This window comes from Salvelinus namaycush, chromosome 32, assembly GCF_016432855.1.
Source record: "Salvelinus namaycush isolate Seneca chromosome 32, SaNama_1.0, whole genome shotgun sequence".
Lineage (NCBI taxonomy): Eukaryota > Metazoa > Chordata > Actinopteri > Salmoniformes > Salmonidae > Salvelinus > Salvelinus namaycush.
In genome coordinates this window covers 13612595-13631413 of record NC_052338.1, presented here as the reverse complement: position 1 = coordinate 13631413, position 18819 = coordinate 13612595, and the positions used below count along the sequence as shown (strand labels likewise).

The following is an 18819-nucleotide window of genomic DNA, read 5'->3' as shown; positions in this document are numbered from 1 at the left end:
TACATTTTTTTCCCATTAATTATAATCCACATAATAATTCACATTTCCTGTTCCTGCAGAATTATTTTCCTACTGTAGCAAACTGGCTTAAATTAAGATCCTACATCTGTATAGACCTAGACCAACTAGATTGTAGATCTAAACCAATTATACCAACTAGACATCTAACTGGACTATAGATCTAAGATGACTAACAACTAAAGCAAGCACACATTTCCTTCAGGGACCTTCACATTTTCCAGTCTGTAGGCTACCAATCTGTAATTTAAAGCTGAAAGGGAACAACCATTTTTCTTCCAAGTAGTTGAAATATTAGCACTTGTAGAACATAATTATTTAATATGGCCCAGTTTATAGCCCAATAGGTTAATCGGGCCCTGCTAGAATCCAGAATTTTAATTCTGCGTTTTAATTATGTAATTCTCTGTCACGAGATACTACCCACCTATCCACCTGACCTTACAATGACTCTCACCTGCCAACAGCATCACCTGCCCCATATGCTGTCCCACAACCAATCAAGGACAGAAGTGAGTAGAAGTGAGTTAAAAGTGAGAAAAGTGAACAAGGAATTCCTTGAGTCCCTGACTCAGTTTTTCAGGTTCTGTCAGCAACGTGATCCCAGGGCAATTCGTATTATTCTGTACGTAAATCTGTAGACTCAACATAGTATGATATACATTGCTTTAGGTTACATTGTGAATGGAATAGCATTTGTACAATATACAAATTGGATGATGTACCATATCATAGATATTGGAGGACGTATGTATTATACATCTTAAGTTTAGAATAAGGGTTAGTGAAAGGGTTAGGTAAAATGCTACCGTTGTCCCCGACATGACTCGAACGTGCAACTTTTGAACTGCTAGACGGTTGCGGATTACGCCCACCCATCTTCTCCTACTTTCGTTTCTGTCTAAATTAACTAGACCATTAGTTGGCATCATGGTAGCCTAGTGGTTAGAGTGTTGGGACAGTAACCAAAAGGTTGCTGGATCAAATCACTGAGCTGACAAGGTAAAAATCTGTTGCCCCTGTTCCCTGGTAGGCTGTCATTGTAAATAGGAATTTGTTCTTAACTAACTTGCCTAGTTAAATAAAAAAACACCTGACTAGGTATCCCCCTTTCCCTTATATCTTGGAGGTGCCCAGAAATACCTATAGTATGGCTCTGAGGCCAGGCTGCTGTCAGGCAGTCCTGCATTGCACCAGTAGAGGGCACTGTTCCCCCAAATGTTCCTCCTATGCTGCTGCTAGCAGATGCCAACCAAAGCCCGACCCCCTGCCACATGCTCTCAGTCAGGGACTTTACAAGGTCATTTGAATCTGTGCTTGTGGCTGTTATGTCACACCAAACTGGTGTCACTTTACTGAAGCCTGCAATGTATACTCAGTAAGGTCACACAGTTGACTCCCATCATGACATTCACTATAATGTGCATTGAGATATGTGACACAAAGCTTTATGAATGGCATTATAGCCTCCTAAGTAGCATGTTAAAGTAGAACTGTTATATCACATTACATTATTGTGTAGCCTGTCATCTCTAATGCCCATTATAAATGCATTTATAACTGCGTTTATAATGTCGTATGGCATTGTTCTAAATTTGTATGACTTCCTATGATGATGTTATAATGTCTTACGTAGCAGTTATAAAGGCTTGTATGCTTGAATGCATACATAAGGGCGGCTACAGTAAAGTGTTACCATATAGCCTATTCGAAAAATTTATTTCCCAGGATGCATTATACTCATCATTGCTCCCTATATTGATTGACCCTACTCACCTCACCTGATGTATTACCTAGTGTGATAAGGCACTGGGGTTGCATTGACCTGGTGAATGTGTTGTGTATCAGCTTAAACTCAAGATTCAATGTTTGTAGCTAATTTTGGTTTATTTTATTAATATATTCATGAATCCATCAGGGTTAATATTCCTGGATTCATAGCCCACTCGAACATTCAATAGCATACAATACAATAGAATATACGATTCAATACAATACACAAACATAAGAGGAGACATTTAAATAAATATATTGGCCATATAACACACCCCCTTGGGCCTTATTGCTTAACCATAGTATAGTGTATACTGAAAAAGAATAAATGCGAACGAAAAATACATTGAAAGTGCAATATCTTTAAAGGGGAAATCTGTGACTGGTACATCTATTTTTGGATGTTATGATATATAGTCATTGATTATTGAGAAATATATACAGTGCCTTGCAAAAGCATTCTGACCCCTTGGATTTCTTCACATTTTGTTGTGTTACAAAGTGGGATTAAAATGGATTTAATTGTCATTTTTTTGCCAACAATCTACAGAAAATACTCTGTAATGTTAAAGTGGAAGAACATTTTATTAAATTTTTTAAGATGAATACAAAATTGTAATAACTAAAATATAGTCTTTGCATAAGTATTCAGCCCCTTTGTTTAGGCAAGCCTAAATTAGTTCAGGAGTCAAATTTGGCTTAACAAATCACATAAAGAGTTACATGGACTCACTCTGTAATAGGGGTCGACATGCTTTTTGAATGACTAACCCTTCCTCTGTCCCCCATACATACAACATCTGTAAGGTCCCTCAGTCAAGCACTGAATTTCAAGCACAGATTCTACTACAAAGACCACAGAACTTTTCGAAAGCCTAAATGCAAAGCCCTATGTTGGGGCAAATCCAACACAACACATAACTGAGTAACTGCTTCCTTATTTTCAAGTATGGTGGTGGCTGCATCATAGTATGGGTATGCTTGATACTGGGGAGTTTTTCAGGATAAAAAGAAACAGGATAGGGCTAAGCACAGGCTGAGTCCTAGAGCAAAACCTGCTTCAGTCTACTTTACACCAGAGACTGGGAGAGGAATTCACCTTTCAGCAGGAGAATAACCTACAACACAAGGCCAAATCTACACTGAAGTTGCTTACCAAGAAGACAGTGAATTTTCCTGAGTGGCCAAGTTACAGTTGACTTAAATCTACTTGAAATACTATGGCAAGACTTGAAAATTGCTGTCTAGCCATGATCTCCAACATCTTGACAGAGCTTGAAGAATTTTGAAAAGAATAGTAGGCAAATATTGCACAATCCACGTGTGCAAAGCTCTTAGAGACTTACCCAAGACTCACAGCTGTAATTGCTGCCAAAGGTGATTCTAACATAGATGGACTTAATACTTATGCAACAACTATATTTTATACATTTAGTATTTATTAATAAAAACATAATGTATTATTTTTCTTCCACTTTGATATTAGAGTATTTTGTGTAGATTGTTGACAAAAGAATGACAATTAAATCCATGTTAATCCTACTTTGTAACACAATAAAATGTGAAGAAATCGAAGGGGTCTGAATACTTTTGTAAGGCACTGTATATCTACAACCTAGTAGATTAGGAAGAAGGCTGACCTTTGACCAAACACTTTGGCATAGCAAGAATCCTGCTCAGATCAAATGAGATAATGATGTTACATGATGTGACTCTCTTCTGGTTAGGATACACTTGGCCAGTACAAAGAGAGGCAATATGGGACTGGTACATACATGTTTGAATGTTATGATATACAGTGCATTCAGAAAGTATTTACACCCTTTGACCTTTTCCACATTTTTTTGTGTTACAACCTGATTTTAAAATGCATTACATTGAGATTTTGTGTCACTGGCCTACACACAATACCCCATAATGTCAAAGTGGAATTATATACACTACCGGTCAATCAAGGGTTTTTCTTTATTTTGTACTATTTTCTACATTGTAGAATAATAGTGAAGACATCAACATAAATCAAACATATGGAATCATGTAGTAACCAAAAAACTGTTAAACAAATCAAAATATATTTTATATTTAAAATTCTTCAAAAAGCCACCCTTTGCCTTGATGACAGCTTTGCACACTCTTGGCATTCTCTCAACCAGCCTCATGAGGTAGTCACCTGGAATGCGGCAGGTGGCCTAGTGGTGGCAGGTAGCCTAGAGGGGTGGCAGATAGCCTAGCGGGGCGACAGGTAGCCTAGTGGTTAGAGCGTTGGGCCAATAACCGAAAGGTTGCTGGATTGAATCCCACAGCTGACAAGGTAAAAATCTGTCGGTCTGCCCCTGAACAAAGCAGTCAACCAACTGTTCCCCAGGAGGCAATCATTGTAGATAAGAATTTGTTCTTAACTGACTTGCCTAGTTAAATTTAGGTTAACAGGTGTGCCTTCGTAAAAAAATAATGTGTGCAATTTTCCTTCTTAATGCATTTGAGCCAATCAGTTGTGTTGTGACAAGGTAGGGGGGAATACAGAAGATCGTCCTATATGGTAAAAGACCAATTCCATATTATGGCAAGAACAGCTCAAATAAGCAAAGAGAAATTACAGTCCATCATTACTTTAAGACATGAAGGTCAGTCAATACGGGTTTCTTCAAATGCAATCACGCGCTATGATGAAACTGGGTCTCATGAGGACCGCCACATGAAAGGAAGACCCAGAGTTACCTCTGCTGCAGAGGATAAGTTCATTAGAGTTACCAGCCTCAGAAACTGCAGCCCAAATAAATGCTTCACAGAGGTCAAGTAACAGACACATCTCAACATCAACTGTTCAGAAGAGACTGTATGAATCAAGCCTTCATGGTCGAATTGCTGCAACAAAACCACTACTAAAGGACACCAATAAGAAGAAGAGAATTGCTTGGGCCAAGAAAAACGAGCAATGAACTTTAGATCGGTGGAAATTTGTCCTTTGGTCTGGAGTCCAAATTGGAGATTTTTGGTTCCAACCGCCCTGTCTTTGTGAGAAGCAGTGTGGGTGAACGGACGATCTCCGTATGTGCATTCCCCACCATAAAGCATGGAGGAGGAGGTATTATTTTGTGGGGGTGCTTTGCTGGTGACTGTCTGTGATTTATTTAGAATTCAAGGCACACTTAACTAGCATGGCTACCACAGAATTCTGCAGCAATACGCCGTCCCATCTGGTTTGCGCTTAGTGGGACTATCCTTTGTTTTTCAAAAGGACAATGACACAACACACCTCCAGGCTCCAACTTATATTTTGGGTTTTGATTGGGTAAGACAGTTGTATTAAGCTCATTATGTATTTATAAGCTATATTCTTCAAGAATCAATATCATGAATGTAAAAAGTCCTAAAAGTGATGTTCCAACCCTAGATTGTATCTTTAACATACATTGAAGCTCAACATTTTTGTTAACATCAACGTTATTTTCAAACAATTCAGCCACCTAATCATCCCCAGCTTCCAAATGGCTTATTCATCCCCCCTCCTCTCCCCTGTAACGATTCACCAGGTTGATGCTGTAAATAAGAATGTGTTCTCAGTCAACTTAACAGGCAAACAAAAATTCCATTAAAAAAACAAACATAAATTTTGGGTTATGATGGGGAAAGATGGTTGTAATCAGTGGGTATACAGCGCATTAGGAAAGTATTCAGACCCCTTGACATTTTCCACATTTTGTTACATTACAGCCTTATTCTAAAATGGGTTGAATGATTGTTTTTGTTTATCAATCTAACACAATACACCATAATGCCAACCAAAAACAGGTTTTTAGAAATGTTTGCTAATTTATCCCAAAAAAATCACATTTACATACTGTAGGTATTCAGACCCTTTACTCAGTGCTTTGTTGAATTACATTTGGCAGCAATTACAGCCTTAAATATTCCTGGGAATGACTCTACAAGCGGGATCTGGGGGTCTGAATACTTTCCGAAGGCACTGTATATTTGGGGAGTTTCTCCCATTATTTTCTGCAGATCCTCTCAAGCTCTGTCAGTTTGGATGGGAAGCGTTGCTGCACAGCTATTTTCCGGCATCTCGAGATGTTCGATCGGGTTCAAGTCCGGGCTCTGGCTGGGCCACTCAAGGACATTCAGAGACTTGTCCTGAAGCCACTCCTGGGTTGTCTTGGCTGTGTGCTTAGGGACGTTGTCCTGAGCACTCTGGAGCAGGTTTTCATCAAGGATCTCTCTGTACTTTGCTCTGTTCATCTTTCAATCGATCCTGTCTAGTCTCCCAGTCCCTGCCGCTGAAAAACATCCCCACAGCATGATACTGCCACCACCATGCTTCACCGTAGGGATGGTGCCAGGTTTCCTCCAGACGTAACACTTGATTTTCAGGCCAAAGAGTTCAATCTTGGTTTCATCAGACCAGATAATCTTGTTTCTCATGGTCTGAGTCCTTTAGGTGCCTTTTGGCAAACTCCAAGCAGGCTGTCATGTGCCTTTTACTGAGGAATGGCTTCCGTCTGGCCACTCTACCATAAAGGCCTGATTAGTGGAGTGCTGCAGAGATGGTTGTCCTTCTGGAAGGTTTTCCCATCTCCACAGAGGAACTCGAGAGCTCTGTTAGAGGGACCATCGGGTCCTTGGTCACCTCCCTGACCAAGGCCCTTCTCCCCCGATTACTCAGTTTGGCTAGGCGGCCAGCTCTAGGAAGAGTCTTGGTGGTTCCAAACTTCTTCCATTTAAGAATGATGGAGGCCATTGTGTTCTTGGGGACCTACAATGCTGCAGAAATGTTTTGGTAACCTTCCCCAGATCTGTGCCTCGACACAATCCTGTCTCGGAGCTCTACGGACAATTCCTTCGACCTCATGGCTTGGTTTTTGCTCTGACATGCACTGTCAACTGTGGGACCTTCTATAGACAGGTGTGCGCCTTTCCAAATCATGTCCAATCAATTGAATTTACCACAGGTGGACTCCAAGTTGTAGAAACATCTCAAGGATGATCAATGGAAACAGGATGCACCTGAGCTCAAATTTGAGTCTCACATGCAAAGGGTCTGAGTATATGTGCAAAAAATATATGTAAAAACCTGTTTTCGCTTTGTCGTTATGGGGTATTGATGAAGAAAACAATTAATTTAATCAATTTTTGAACAAGGCTGTAACTCAACAAAAGGGGTCTGAATACTTTCCGAATGCACTGTGTATCATTAATTGGAGGAGCAAGAAAAATCTCAGATTGTACCTTTAACTTTACTTAAGATTCTTTACAATTTCAGAAGCATGTCTATTTAAAACATGTTCAGAACATACATTAGGTATCTAAAATATCAGCCCATATCAGCTCCATGTTGGAGATATACAGGTAACTGCCAAAATAATGGAAACACTTGAGTAAATGAGGGATACAAAGTATTTTGAAAGCAGGTGCTTCCACACAAGTGTGGTTCCTGAGTTAATTAAGCAATCAACATCCATTAATTCTTAGGGTCATGCATAAAAATGCTGGCCATTATTTTGGCCATTCTTTTGTATTTTCTATGCCCCCATAGAATGACAATGCCTCCATCCACAGGGCACAAGTTGTCACTGAATGGTTTGATGAGAATGAACATTATGTAATCCATATGGCCATGGCCATCTCAGTCACCAGATCTAAACCCAATTGAACACATGTGAGAGTCTGGAGCGACGCCTGAGACAGCATTTTCCACCAACATCAACAAAACACCAAATGATGAAATTTCTCTTGGAAGAATGGTGTTGCATCCTTACAATACAGTTCCAGATACTTGTAGAATATATGCTAAGGTGCATTGAATAATTTCTGGCTCGTGGTGGCCCAACTCCCTACAGCCCTTTCCTGCAGTCAAATGATCAAATTGCCCTCTAGTGGCTTCATTGGTGGAATATTATTCATTTTTTCATAATTTCATAATTAATAAATATTATTTAAAGAAACATACAAATCTGGTGTTTCTGTGTCAAACTTTAAAAAAATATATATATATTTCAGTCTTCTGTGATGTATATAAAGTGTAATATTGGGATGCAAACTCAAAATGTAATACAATTCAACTCTATCTCTGAGGTGTCTTGTCTTTTTAAGCCCATAACCATGTGTGTGAGGTGTATGAAGTGGATTTCAATGTAGATTTGTTTAAGTGTACTTAGAAACACTCTGTGTGACCCTGATTTAGCCCACTGCAGTAAAAGTTTAATAAGACACTTCATGTTGATGTTTCCTTTATTTTGGTAGTTACCTGTCTCTATAATCTATTAGGTTACGAAGAAGGCTGACCTTTGACCAAACACTTTGGCATAGCAAGAATCCTGCTCAGATCAAGTGAGGTAATGAGGTTACATGATGTAACCCTCTTCCGGCGATGATACACTTAGCTAGTCCAAAGAGAGCTTTCATAGCATTGTCAGGATGGGTTCCACATACAGTAACATAATATTTTTTTTAGATTTATTCAACATTGCCCTTTCAAAAACCTTTTGACCTCTGTTAACAATTTACATTTTGTTACTATAAATTCATGATATATAGCCTTTGATTCTTAAAGAAGCTAACTCATGAGCATAGCTCAGCTGTTGCCCCTTCAGAACCCCAACTATGAACTTGTTTATATTGTTTGTAAACAATATAATTGTAAACAAACACTATAGCTTCAAAACATGTTTAAGGGTAGGATTCAATTCAATCAGTGTTAGATCCGCGCACTTGGTACATAAAGCCACATTGTCGGCTGTCCAGGGCACTGCAATATGATTTGAAACCTGATCTAAAAATATGATTTTGATCTCATGGATAGTCAGTCCTTACACCCATAGCTCCGTCTATGAATCTGAGAGTGGTTACATTTCTCCTGCCCCATCCCTCAGCAAGTGGTGGGGCAGCCAACTGACAGAGGAGGATTGAATGTCCTATGCAGTACAATGCCACAATAGTGAACACTATAAATCCAAGATGGCGTAGCAGTCCGGCGTCTTTGTCTTCGTCTTGTCGTGTCCCGTGTATATATATTTTTTCTTTGCATATATTTCATATATAAAAAAAATTATAATTCAACCTCAACTCCAACATACTCTCCTGCAACCCGCTTCACCCAATGTAGTATGGATCTGCTATTTTCTTTACTTTAGAACCGGAACCCCCAACAGAAGCTAGCCAGCTAACTAGCTACTAGCTAGTAGTCAGCTAGAGGTCATCAGCTAACCTTAAGCCCGGACAACTCCTGCCAGTCTGCACAGCGCGATTCAACCCAGAGCATACTGGACTCTTTTTCCCCACATCTCCGGATTCCTATCGCAAGCACTGAACCTTTTCACCTGGATCATCGCAGCTAGCTAGCTGCTATCCGAGTGACTACTCCTGGCTAACGTCTCTGTCCCGAAGCAAGCACTAATTAGCCTGGAGCTAGTCTATGCTAGGCCCATCTCCCGGCTAGCTGAAGAGGTCCATCAGCCACTCCTTGGGCTACAAAACCTATTTTGCCAATTGGCCTGGACCCCTTTTACTGCCGACATGGAGCCCCGCCGATCCTTCACGACAGGTCTACCGACGTAATCCGCCCGAGGAGGTTTTCAACAGGCTCCTCCATCGCAACGTCCCCTGAATGCCCATCTGCTAGCCTGCTAGCTGTCTAGAGCATATCGGACTGTTAGCTGAAGAGGTCCATCAACCAATTTTCTTTGGCTACAATACCTATTTTGCCAATAGGCCTGGACCCTTTTACTACACGGACCCCTGCTGATCCATCACGACTGGTCTGCCGACGTAACTGCCCGAAGGGCTACAACTGACTCTTCCGTCGCGACGTCCCCCCCTTCTGCTAGCCAGCTAGCCCCAGCCCACTAACTGTCTGAATCACCGTGTCTCCAGCCCGCCTTGCTACTCATGAACACTCGGCTACGAATGCCTCTCCCTAATGTCAAAATGCCTTGTCCATTGCTGTTTTGGTTAGTGATTATTGTCTTATTTCACTGTAGAGCCTGCTCAATATGCCTTAGCTAACCCTTTTGCTCCACCTGCCACACATGCGGTGACCTCACCTGGTTTAAATTGTGTCTCTGGAGACAATACCTCTCTCATCGTCACTCAATGCCTAGGTTTTACTCCACTGTATTCACATCCTACCATACCCTTGTCTGTACATTATGCCTTGAATCTATTCTTCCGTGCCCAGAAACCTGCTCATTTTACTCGAATGTACTAGACGACCAGTTCTTATAGCCTTTAGCCGTACCCTTATCCTACTCCTCCTCTGTTCCTGTGGTGATGTAGAGGTTAATCCAGGCCCTGCTGGGCCTAGCTCCACTCCCATTCCCCAGGCGCTCTCATTTGTTGACTTCTGTAACCGTAAAAGCCTTGGTTTCATGTACTGTATGTTAACATTAAAAGCCTCCTCCCTAAGTTTGTTTTATTCACTGCTTTAGCACACTATGCCAAACCAGATGTCCTAGCCGTGTCTGAATCCTGGCTTAGGAATGCCACCAAAAACCCTGAAATTTCCATCCCTATGTAATGTCGTCTGTGTGTAGCTGGTGAGATCAGTCAGGCGCAGGACAGCAGATATGAGTAATAAAAACACGTTTACTCAAAAATCTAAATATATTCACGTAATATACACGGCCACACAATACGGACCACAATACAACAAACAATTACTCACAAAAACCATGTGGGGAACAGAGGGTTAAATAATGAACAGGTGATTGTGGGATTGAAAACAGGTGTGTGAAACAAAGACAAAGCAAATAGAAAATTAAAAGTGGATCTGCTGTAGCTAGAAAGCCGGTAACGTCGACCGCCGAACGCCGCCTGAACAAGGAGAGGGACTAACTATAACATTTTCCGACAAGATAGAACTGCCAACGGGGGCGGAGTTGAAATCTACTGCAGAGATAGCCTGCAGAGTTCTGTCATACTATCCGGGTCTGTGCCCAAACAATTTGAGCTTCTACTTTTAAAAATGCACCTTTCCAGAAACAAGTCTCTCACTGTTGCCGCTTGCTATAGACCACCTTCTGCCCCCAGCTGTGCCCTGGACACCATATGTGAATTGATTGCCCCCCATCTATCGTCAGAGCTCGTACTGTTAGGTGACCTAAACTGGGACATGCTTAACACCCAGCCATCCTACAATCTAAGCTAGATGCCCTCAATCTCACACAAATTATCAATGAACCTACCAGGTACAACCCCAAATCCATAAACACTGGCAACCTCATAGATATCATCCTAACCAACCTGCCCTCCAAATACACCTCTGCTGTCTTCAACCAGGATCTCAGTGATCACTGCCTCACTGCCTGCATCCGTAATGGGTCTGCGGTCAAACGACCACCCCTCATCTCTGTCAAACACTACCTAAAACACAGCAGGCCTTTCTAATCGACCTGGCCCGGGTATCCTGGAAGGATATTGACCTCATTCCGTCAGTAGAGGATGCCTGGTTATTCTGTGCTTTCCTCGCCATCTTAAATAAGCATGCCCCATTCAAAAAATGTAGAACCAGGAACAGATATAGCCCTTGGTTCACTCCAGACCTGACTGCCCTTGACCAGCACAAAACATCCGGTGGCGTACTGCATTAGCATCGAATAGCCCTCACGATAATCAACTTTTCAGGGAAGTTAGGAACCAATATACACAGGCAGTTAGGAAAGCAAAGGCTAGCTTTTTCAAACAGAAATTTACATCCTGTAGCCCGAACTCCCAAAAAGTTCTGGGACACTGTAAAGTCCATGGAGAATAAGACCACCTCCTCCCAGCTGCCCACTGCACTGAGGCTAGGAAACACTGTCACCACCGATAAATCCACGATAATTGAGAATTTCAATAAGCATTTTTCTACGGCTGGCCATGCTTTCCACCTGGCTACCCCTACCCTGGTCAACAGCCCTGCACCCCCCCAGCAACTTGCCCACCCATCCCCCATTTCTCCTTCACCCAAATCCAGATAGGCGATGTTCTGAAAGAGCTGCAAAATCTGGTCTCCTACAAATCAGCCGTGCTAGACAATCTGGACCCTCTCTTTCTAAAATGATTCGCCGCAATTGTTGCAACAACTATTACTAGCCTGTTCAAATTCTCTTTCGTATCGTCTGAGATCTCCAAAGATTGGAAAGCTGCCGAGGTCATTCCCCTCTTCAAAGGGGGAGACACACTAGCCCCAAACTGTTACAGACCTATATCTATCCTACCCTGCCTTTCTAAGGTCTTCGAAAGCCAAGTTAACAAACAGATCACAGACCATTTCGAATCCCACCATACCTTCTCTGCTATGCAATCTGGTTTCCGAGCGGGTCATGGGTGCACCTCAGCCACGCTCAAGGTCCTAAACAATATCATAACTGCCATCGATAAGAGACAATACTGTGCAGCTGTCTTCATCGACCTGGCCAAGGCTTTCGACTCTGTCAATCACCACATTCTTATCGGCAGACTCAACAGCCTTGGTTTCTCACATGACTGTCTCGCCTGGTTCACCAACTACTTCTCAGACAGAGTTCAGTGTGTCAAATCGGAGGGCCTGTTGTCCGGACCTCTGGCAGTCTCTATGGGGATGCCACAGGGTTCAATTCTCGGGCCGACTATTTTCTCTGTGTACATCAATGATGTCGCTCTTGCTGCTGGTGATTCTCTGATCCACCTCTACGCAGACGACACCATTCTGTATACTTCTGTCCCTTCTTTGGACAGTGTGATAACTAACCTCCAGACGAGCTACAACTCTCCTTCTGTGGCTTCCAACTGCTCTTAAAAGCAAGTAAAACTAAATGCATGCTCTTCACCCGATCGCTGCACCCGATCCCTGCACCTGCCCGCCCGCCCGTCCGTCCAGCATCACTACTCTGGACGGTTCTAACCTAGAATATGTGGACAACTACAAATACCTAGGTGTCTGGTTAGATTGTAAAATCTACTTCCAGACTCACATTAAGCATCTCTAATACAAAATTAAATCTAGAATCGGCTTCCTATTTCGCAACAAAGCATCCTTCACTTATGCTGCCAAACATACCCTCGTAAAACTATGACTGACTATCCTACCGATCCTTGACTTCAGCGATGTCATTTACATAATAGCATCTAACACTCTACTCAGCAAATTGGATGCAGTCTATCACAGTGCCATCTGTTCTGTCACCAAAGCCCCATATACTACCCACCACTGTGACCTGTATGTTCTCGTTGGCTGGCCCTCGCTTCATATTCGTCGCCACACCCACTGGCTCCAGGTCATCTATAAGTCTTTGCTAGGTAAAGCCCCACCTTATCTCAGCTCACTGGTCACCATAGCAGCACCCACCCGTAGCACGCGCTCCAGCAAGTATATTTCACTGGTCACCCCCAGAGCCAATTCCTCATTTGGCCGCCTTTCCTTCCAGTTCTCTGCTGCCAATGACGGGAATGAATTGCAAAAATCACTGAAGCTGGAGACTCATATCTCCTTTTCTAACTTTAAGCACCAGCTGTCAGAGCAGCTCACAGATCACTGTACCTGTACATAGCCCATTTGTAAATAGCCCATCCAACTACCCCATCCCCATACTGTTATTTATTTTTTTGCTCCTTTGCACCCCAGTATCTCTACTTCCACATTCATCTTCTGCACATCTATCACTCCAGTGTTTAATTGCTAAATTGTAATTATTTCGCCACTATGGCCTATTTATTGTCTTACCTCCCTTATGTTACCTCGTTTGCACACACTGTATATAGACTTTTCTATTGTGTTATTGACTGTATGTTTGTTTATTCCATGTGTAACTCTGTGTTGTTGTTTGTGTCGCACTGCTTTGCTTTATCTTGGCGAGGTCGCAGTTGTAAATGAGAACTTGTTCTCAACTGGCCTACCTGGTTAAACAAAGGTGAAATCCCCCCCCCCCCCCAAATAAACTTAGGCATAGCTTCCACACATTTTTCTGAAAGGGAAGGACAAGGGCTCGATGGCATTGTACGAATTAACACCGTCTGTGATTAACCCAAGGTAAATCTTACTCTAAGACGCTGGACACATTTGGGCCCAGGGTACATGCAAACGCAGCTAATCTTTTGAGACATTGATTTCATCTGCCTTTCGATGAGGGATAAATTGCTCAGCTAACTGATTGCTTTGTCATGTTAATCTTCTCCCAGTGAAAGCCTCTGATGATGTTGTGCATTGAATGTATATGAATGAGCATAGCACTGCAAAAGTTATTTTCCTACAAATGTTACTTAGAAATGTTTGTGGAGAAATTCCTCCCTTGATAACTAGAGAATCCTGACCTAATTTTTCAAACTGTTATATTTATGAATAACAAACATTAAGAACACCTGCTCTTTCCATGGCATTGGCTGACAAGGTGAATCCAGGTGAAACTCAATATTAGAAAGGTGTTCCTAATGTTTGGTATACTCAATGTATACTAATATAAAATGTATAGTCATACATATGTATATTGTAAAAAAAACGACATGTAGTTTCAGTTTGAAATTCCTGATGGTGTTATTCTCAACATTTCTACCCAATTATGACAATCCTTACCAAGTGTAAAACGAGACAAATATTGAGTACACAATATTATGTATAAGTATATATTGTATATCCGTACAGAACTTAAGTTTCTGGGCCTTTTATTCAGTGATGTTGCAGTTAGGTCATAGGTCATATTTTACCCTGCAAAGTCTCTATTGTGGGTACATTTTCTCCAGTCATCCCCAAATATCATCCTCCATATTCGATAGAAGGTAACAAACTTGCTATATCTCATCTCATGCTGCATACCATTTCTATACACTTTTTTTTATTTCTTATGTCATGGAACTTGACTAATATATTCCATGGCTTGGAACTAAGTAATATTGATCGATTAACTTTGATTTATTCAATATGGGAACATTTAGAAAATGTATGTGTGTATTCATAGATGACCTGTTTTAAACAAATACACACACAAGAAATAGAACAGCAAACATAAACAGTTAACATGTGATTCACACGGACAGTCAGAAACAGCTGAACTGAGTCATCTTCAGGCTGACCCCTGGACAGTACTGTGGCTGCCATGTTTCTGTACTTTTGCAATTCTTGTTGTGTTTTAACAGCTTGGTTGTCATTCTCTCTGGTTTGTTGTTTCTTGTGATGAAATGTCCTGTATGTTTTCTTTAATCAGATGCTTTGATAAGACACCTACTGTGTTTGAGCAATCAGCACTCCTACGCAGGAGGGGAACTCTTGGACTTTAGAGTGGATTGCCTTGGTGGCAAGCTGAGCAGCAAGGGTCAGCCTGCAGTCACGTGCTAGCACAAACATCCAATGATAGTCCTGTACTTCAACCTACACTGCCAATGGGTCTGCGTCTGAGGTGGGCTGTATCATTTCTGAAGGACTATAAGACGTTTGGGAGGCCCAACGAAAGATACCATCCGATTTAAACTGTCCTGCAACTCAGGTGAGTGGTCCCGTCTCTTTCTCTGCCAAGGAACTCTTATGCTTGATGCGGTAAAGTGAGTTTTTCTTGCAATATGTTGTTTAGTAGTGAGTCAGGTGTCTGTAAAAATGGGCATTCAATTATAGAGGGATATTCCTTCCCAACCACATTGTAAGCTGCTCATTTAAACAGTATTGCTATAAGCAGTAGTTTAGAGTGATCTTTTGAGTGCTTGATGTTTCATTACTGTTTTCCAAGAGGTAAACTGTCGATGTGAATCAAGATGATTCTTCTCAGGGAATTCAGAAAGGAAAATGAAGATGGAAATCAAAACAGAGTCCATGTATAATTCAATTCCAAATTTGCTCAGACAGGCAGAACATGCAATTTCCTAGGGAGTCGGGGTAATGGGCATTTGGCGAACTACATTACTATTCAGACAATTTATTATGATTTGAAATCTTCCTGATTTGAAATCTTCTTGAATTAACTGAGTTAAATTGAACTGATCTCAAACCTGCCACCGAGTGCACTTATTTGTTATTCCAAGAGAAAAACCTTGAAACTACAAAATGCTTTAGAGACCGCCATCCTTCCATTCGGCAGTGGTGGGAAAAGTACTACATTGTCATACTTGGGTAAAAGGAAAGATACCTTAATAGAAAATGACTCAAGTAAAAGTGAGTCACCCAGTAAAAGAACCTTGAGTAAAAGTTTAGAAGTATTGGGTTTTAAATGTACTTAAGTATAGTGGTGGAAAAAGTAATTATTTGTCATATTTGAGTAAAAGTAAAAAGTAAATGCTACAGACCTACATCAAATTCCTTATATTATGCAAACCAGACTGCACAATATTATTGTTATTTTAATTTAAGGATAGTCAGGGGCACACTCCCACACTCAGACATCATTTACAAACGCAGCATGTCTTTAGTGAGCCCGCCTGATCAGAGGCACTAGTGATGACAACGCGTTAAACTGATAGGTGCGTGAATTGGATCACATTGCTGTCCTGCCTGAGCATTCAAAATGTAACAAGTACTTTTGTGTGTCAGAAAAATTGTATGGGATTAAAAAAGACATATTCTCTTTAGGAATATAGTGGAGTAAAAGTAAAAGTAGTCAAAAATATAAATAGTAAAGTACAGATGCAGCAAAAAATTCCTTAAGTAGTACTTCAAAGTAATTTTACTTAATTTACACCACTGCCATCCATCGATCAAACAACGCCTCCACAGACCTATGGGGTCAAGCTAATTCTACCACTCTCTTCTCTCCTTAGGTGCCCTACTCAACAGCCATGAAGTTCTCTCTTGCCGCCCTGGTTGTTGTGCTTGCTCTGGCACATGGTAAGAGAAAGTTCTTCATATGTGAAAGGTGCACTCTGTCGCTAGTTTCTCCCCTGTGGTAGCATTCGGAATTAAATACACAATCGTGGCTAAATAAAAAAAATCACATATATTTCATTCTGTATGTGGTTCTATAACTGCATTTCACATATGTGCAATATATAATATAATAATAGTGAGAGATATGCTTGATATGGAAATGTTATATTCCAGAGTTGGTGGATTTATTTTTAACGGCTGTATGTGTAGAGGGTCTTGTATGTGTTGTTGTATGCTATATGGGCATAAATGGTTTGTGCACAGTGTTGGCCTCTGTTAATGACGTTACCCTCTGGCTACCTCCAGGAAGCCAAGCAGCACAGTCCCCCGAGGTTGAGAAACTGGCACAGTACTTCCAGGATCTGTCAGCTCAGCTGACCTCCACCACCCAGGAACTGGTGAGGAAGATCCAGTCAGAGTGAGTGACATTTTTTAAAACTATTACAGTATTTGATACACTTTTGAAGAACCAGCCCTTCCAACCAAGTCCTAAATAAAAATCTGAAGAAAAAGCACAAGTCATCCTCATTCTATTGCCTTATAATTTACAATAAAGAAACAATGAAGGGAGCAGCCAAAAACAATGCAAAATAATGGATGCAGGGTCAAAAATAATATACACCAAAATTAGATGAAAAAGGGCCAATGGCCTGCAAAAGCATTAACAAGCCATTTTTCATCCTATTTTTTAAGAATATTTTTGGCACTACCTTAGTTTATCTTGTGTTCAGACCACTAATCACCCACTCCCTTCTGAACAGGACCTTCTTAGAGGATGGTAAGGCCCAGCTGCAGCAGATCCAGGCCAAGCTGGCACCACTGGCCGATAACATGCAGGCCCAGCTGAAGCCCCTGGCTGAGAACATGCAGGCTCAGCTCAAGCCTCTCGTCGACAACGTCCAGGCTCAGATGGAAGACCTTTTCCGCAAGGTGATGGACCAGACCAAGGCACTCGGCCAATAAAGCATCTCTTTTTCAACAACCTGACCATCTTGGACCGAATCAACAGCTCCATAGGCTTACAAGAAGCCAAAACCAGTCCACCAAGAATTGGAACCAGACAAACCTTCTGTTTAAGTCATTTGCATTTGTGCCAAGACCAATGTTGTTGACATGCAAAGACAGACAGTAGTAATCTAGAACATCATTAAAACTTGTAAACTGGTCCTGTGGTCTCTATTGTAATTTGTTGTCTATTAATTTTCACAGAAATTAGTTTTCAATCATACATCCCTTAGCATGTTTGTTTTGTGTCTGATTATTGAACTCTGCTTCATTTATCTCAATTTAGGAATTATAGTTTCAATAATAACCCATTTTACTACATCACAGGTCATACACTACCAACCCATTCTCTCAATAAAAAAATCACTACACTTCCCTCCATATTTATTTGGACAGTGAAGCTAAATGTTTAAATTTGGCACTCTGCTCCAGCATTTTGGATTTGAGATCAAATGTTTCATATGAGGCGACAGTACAAAATGTCACCTTTTATCTGAGGGTATTTTCATACATTTCGGTTTTCCTGTTAAGAAATAAAAGCAGGGAAGAACCGGATTGTGGCTACATGGTATACAGCTACAGACGGAAGTGAGGCATAAATCGTCAAAATGTTAGTTTCGAGGAGAATTTGAGCATTTTAACTAACCCTAAACCTAACCACTGTTTTAACCTTAACCTAATTATCCTAACCTGCTACATTAAGTATTCTAACCCACTGCGTAAGTTCTCCTCTCCTACTATGAAAAGTAAATTCTGTTTATAGCTGTATACCATCTATGACAAAAAGTAACACGCCTATTTTCTCAAATAATACACGCTACAATGATTTAATGACACACGCAAGTGTCTAATGCGGAAGACGACCTCCCTGCAAAAAATCTGCTCGCTACAACATTTCAACAAGTTATCAACAAATGTTGTTTTGAGTGAGGGAAAGTAAAAAAAAAGTTCTGCTAATTAAGGTTCTAAACATATGTTATTTTCTTAACCCATCTAGTGACTAAATTACAGCATAGGTTTAAAATATATTGATAGCTAGTCTTGGATGCTAACCAAGGAGAAGGTACAGGAGAGAGGGATGGGGCGGAAGTAACATTGGTAGGGCACAGAAGTAACAGATATTGTGCACTTCTCACCAACCCAAGCCTATGGTACAAAAGTAACGTTGCAGTAGTTCTGTTCTCGGTCTATTTCATTTGAAGTCCTTTAACCTAGAAATTAAATTA

At 41.0% G+C, this 18819-nt stretch overlaps 1 protein-coding gene across 1 annotated transcript; it reads left to right on the top strand.

The window, feature by feature from the left end:
* Positions 1-15131: 15131 nt before the first annotated feature.
* LOC120026956 (type-4 ice-structuring protein-like) lies at positions 15132-17754 on the top strand. The gene is made up of 4 exons (XM_038971750.1): positions 15132-15221; positions 16483-16549; positions 16895-17006; positions 17350-17754. The coding sequence occupies exons 2-4, from the start codon at positions 16501-16503 to the stop codon at positions 17549-17551; spliced, it is 363 nt and encodes a 120-aa protein (XP_038827678.1). The 5' UTR covers positions 15132-15221; positions 16483-16500; the 3' UTR covers positions 17552-17754.
* The last annotated feature ends 1065 nt before the right edge of the window (positions 17755-18819 follow it).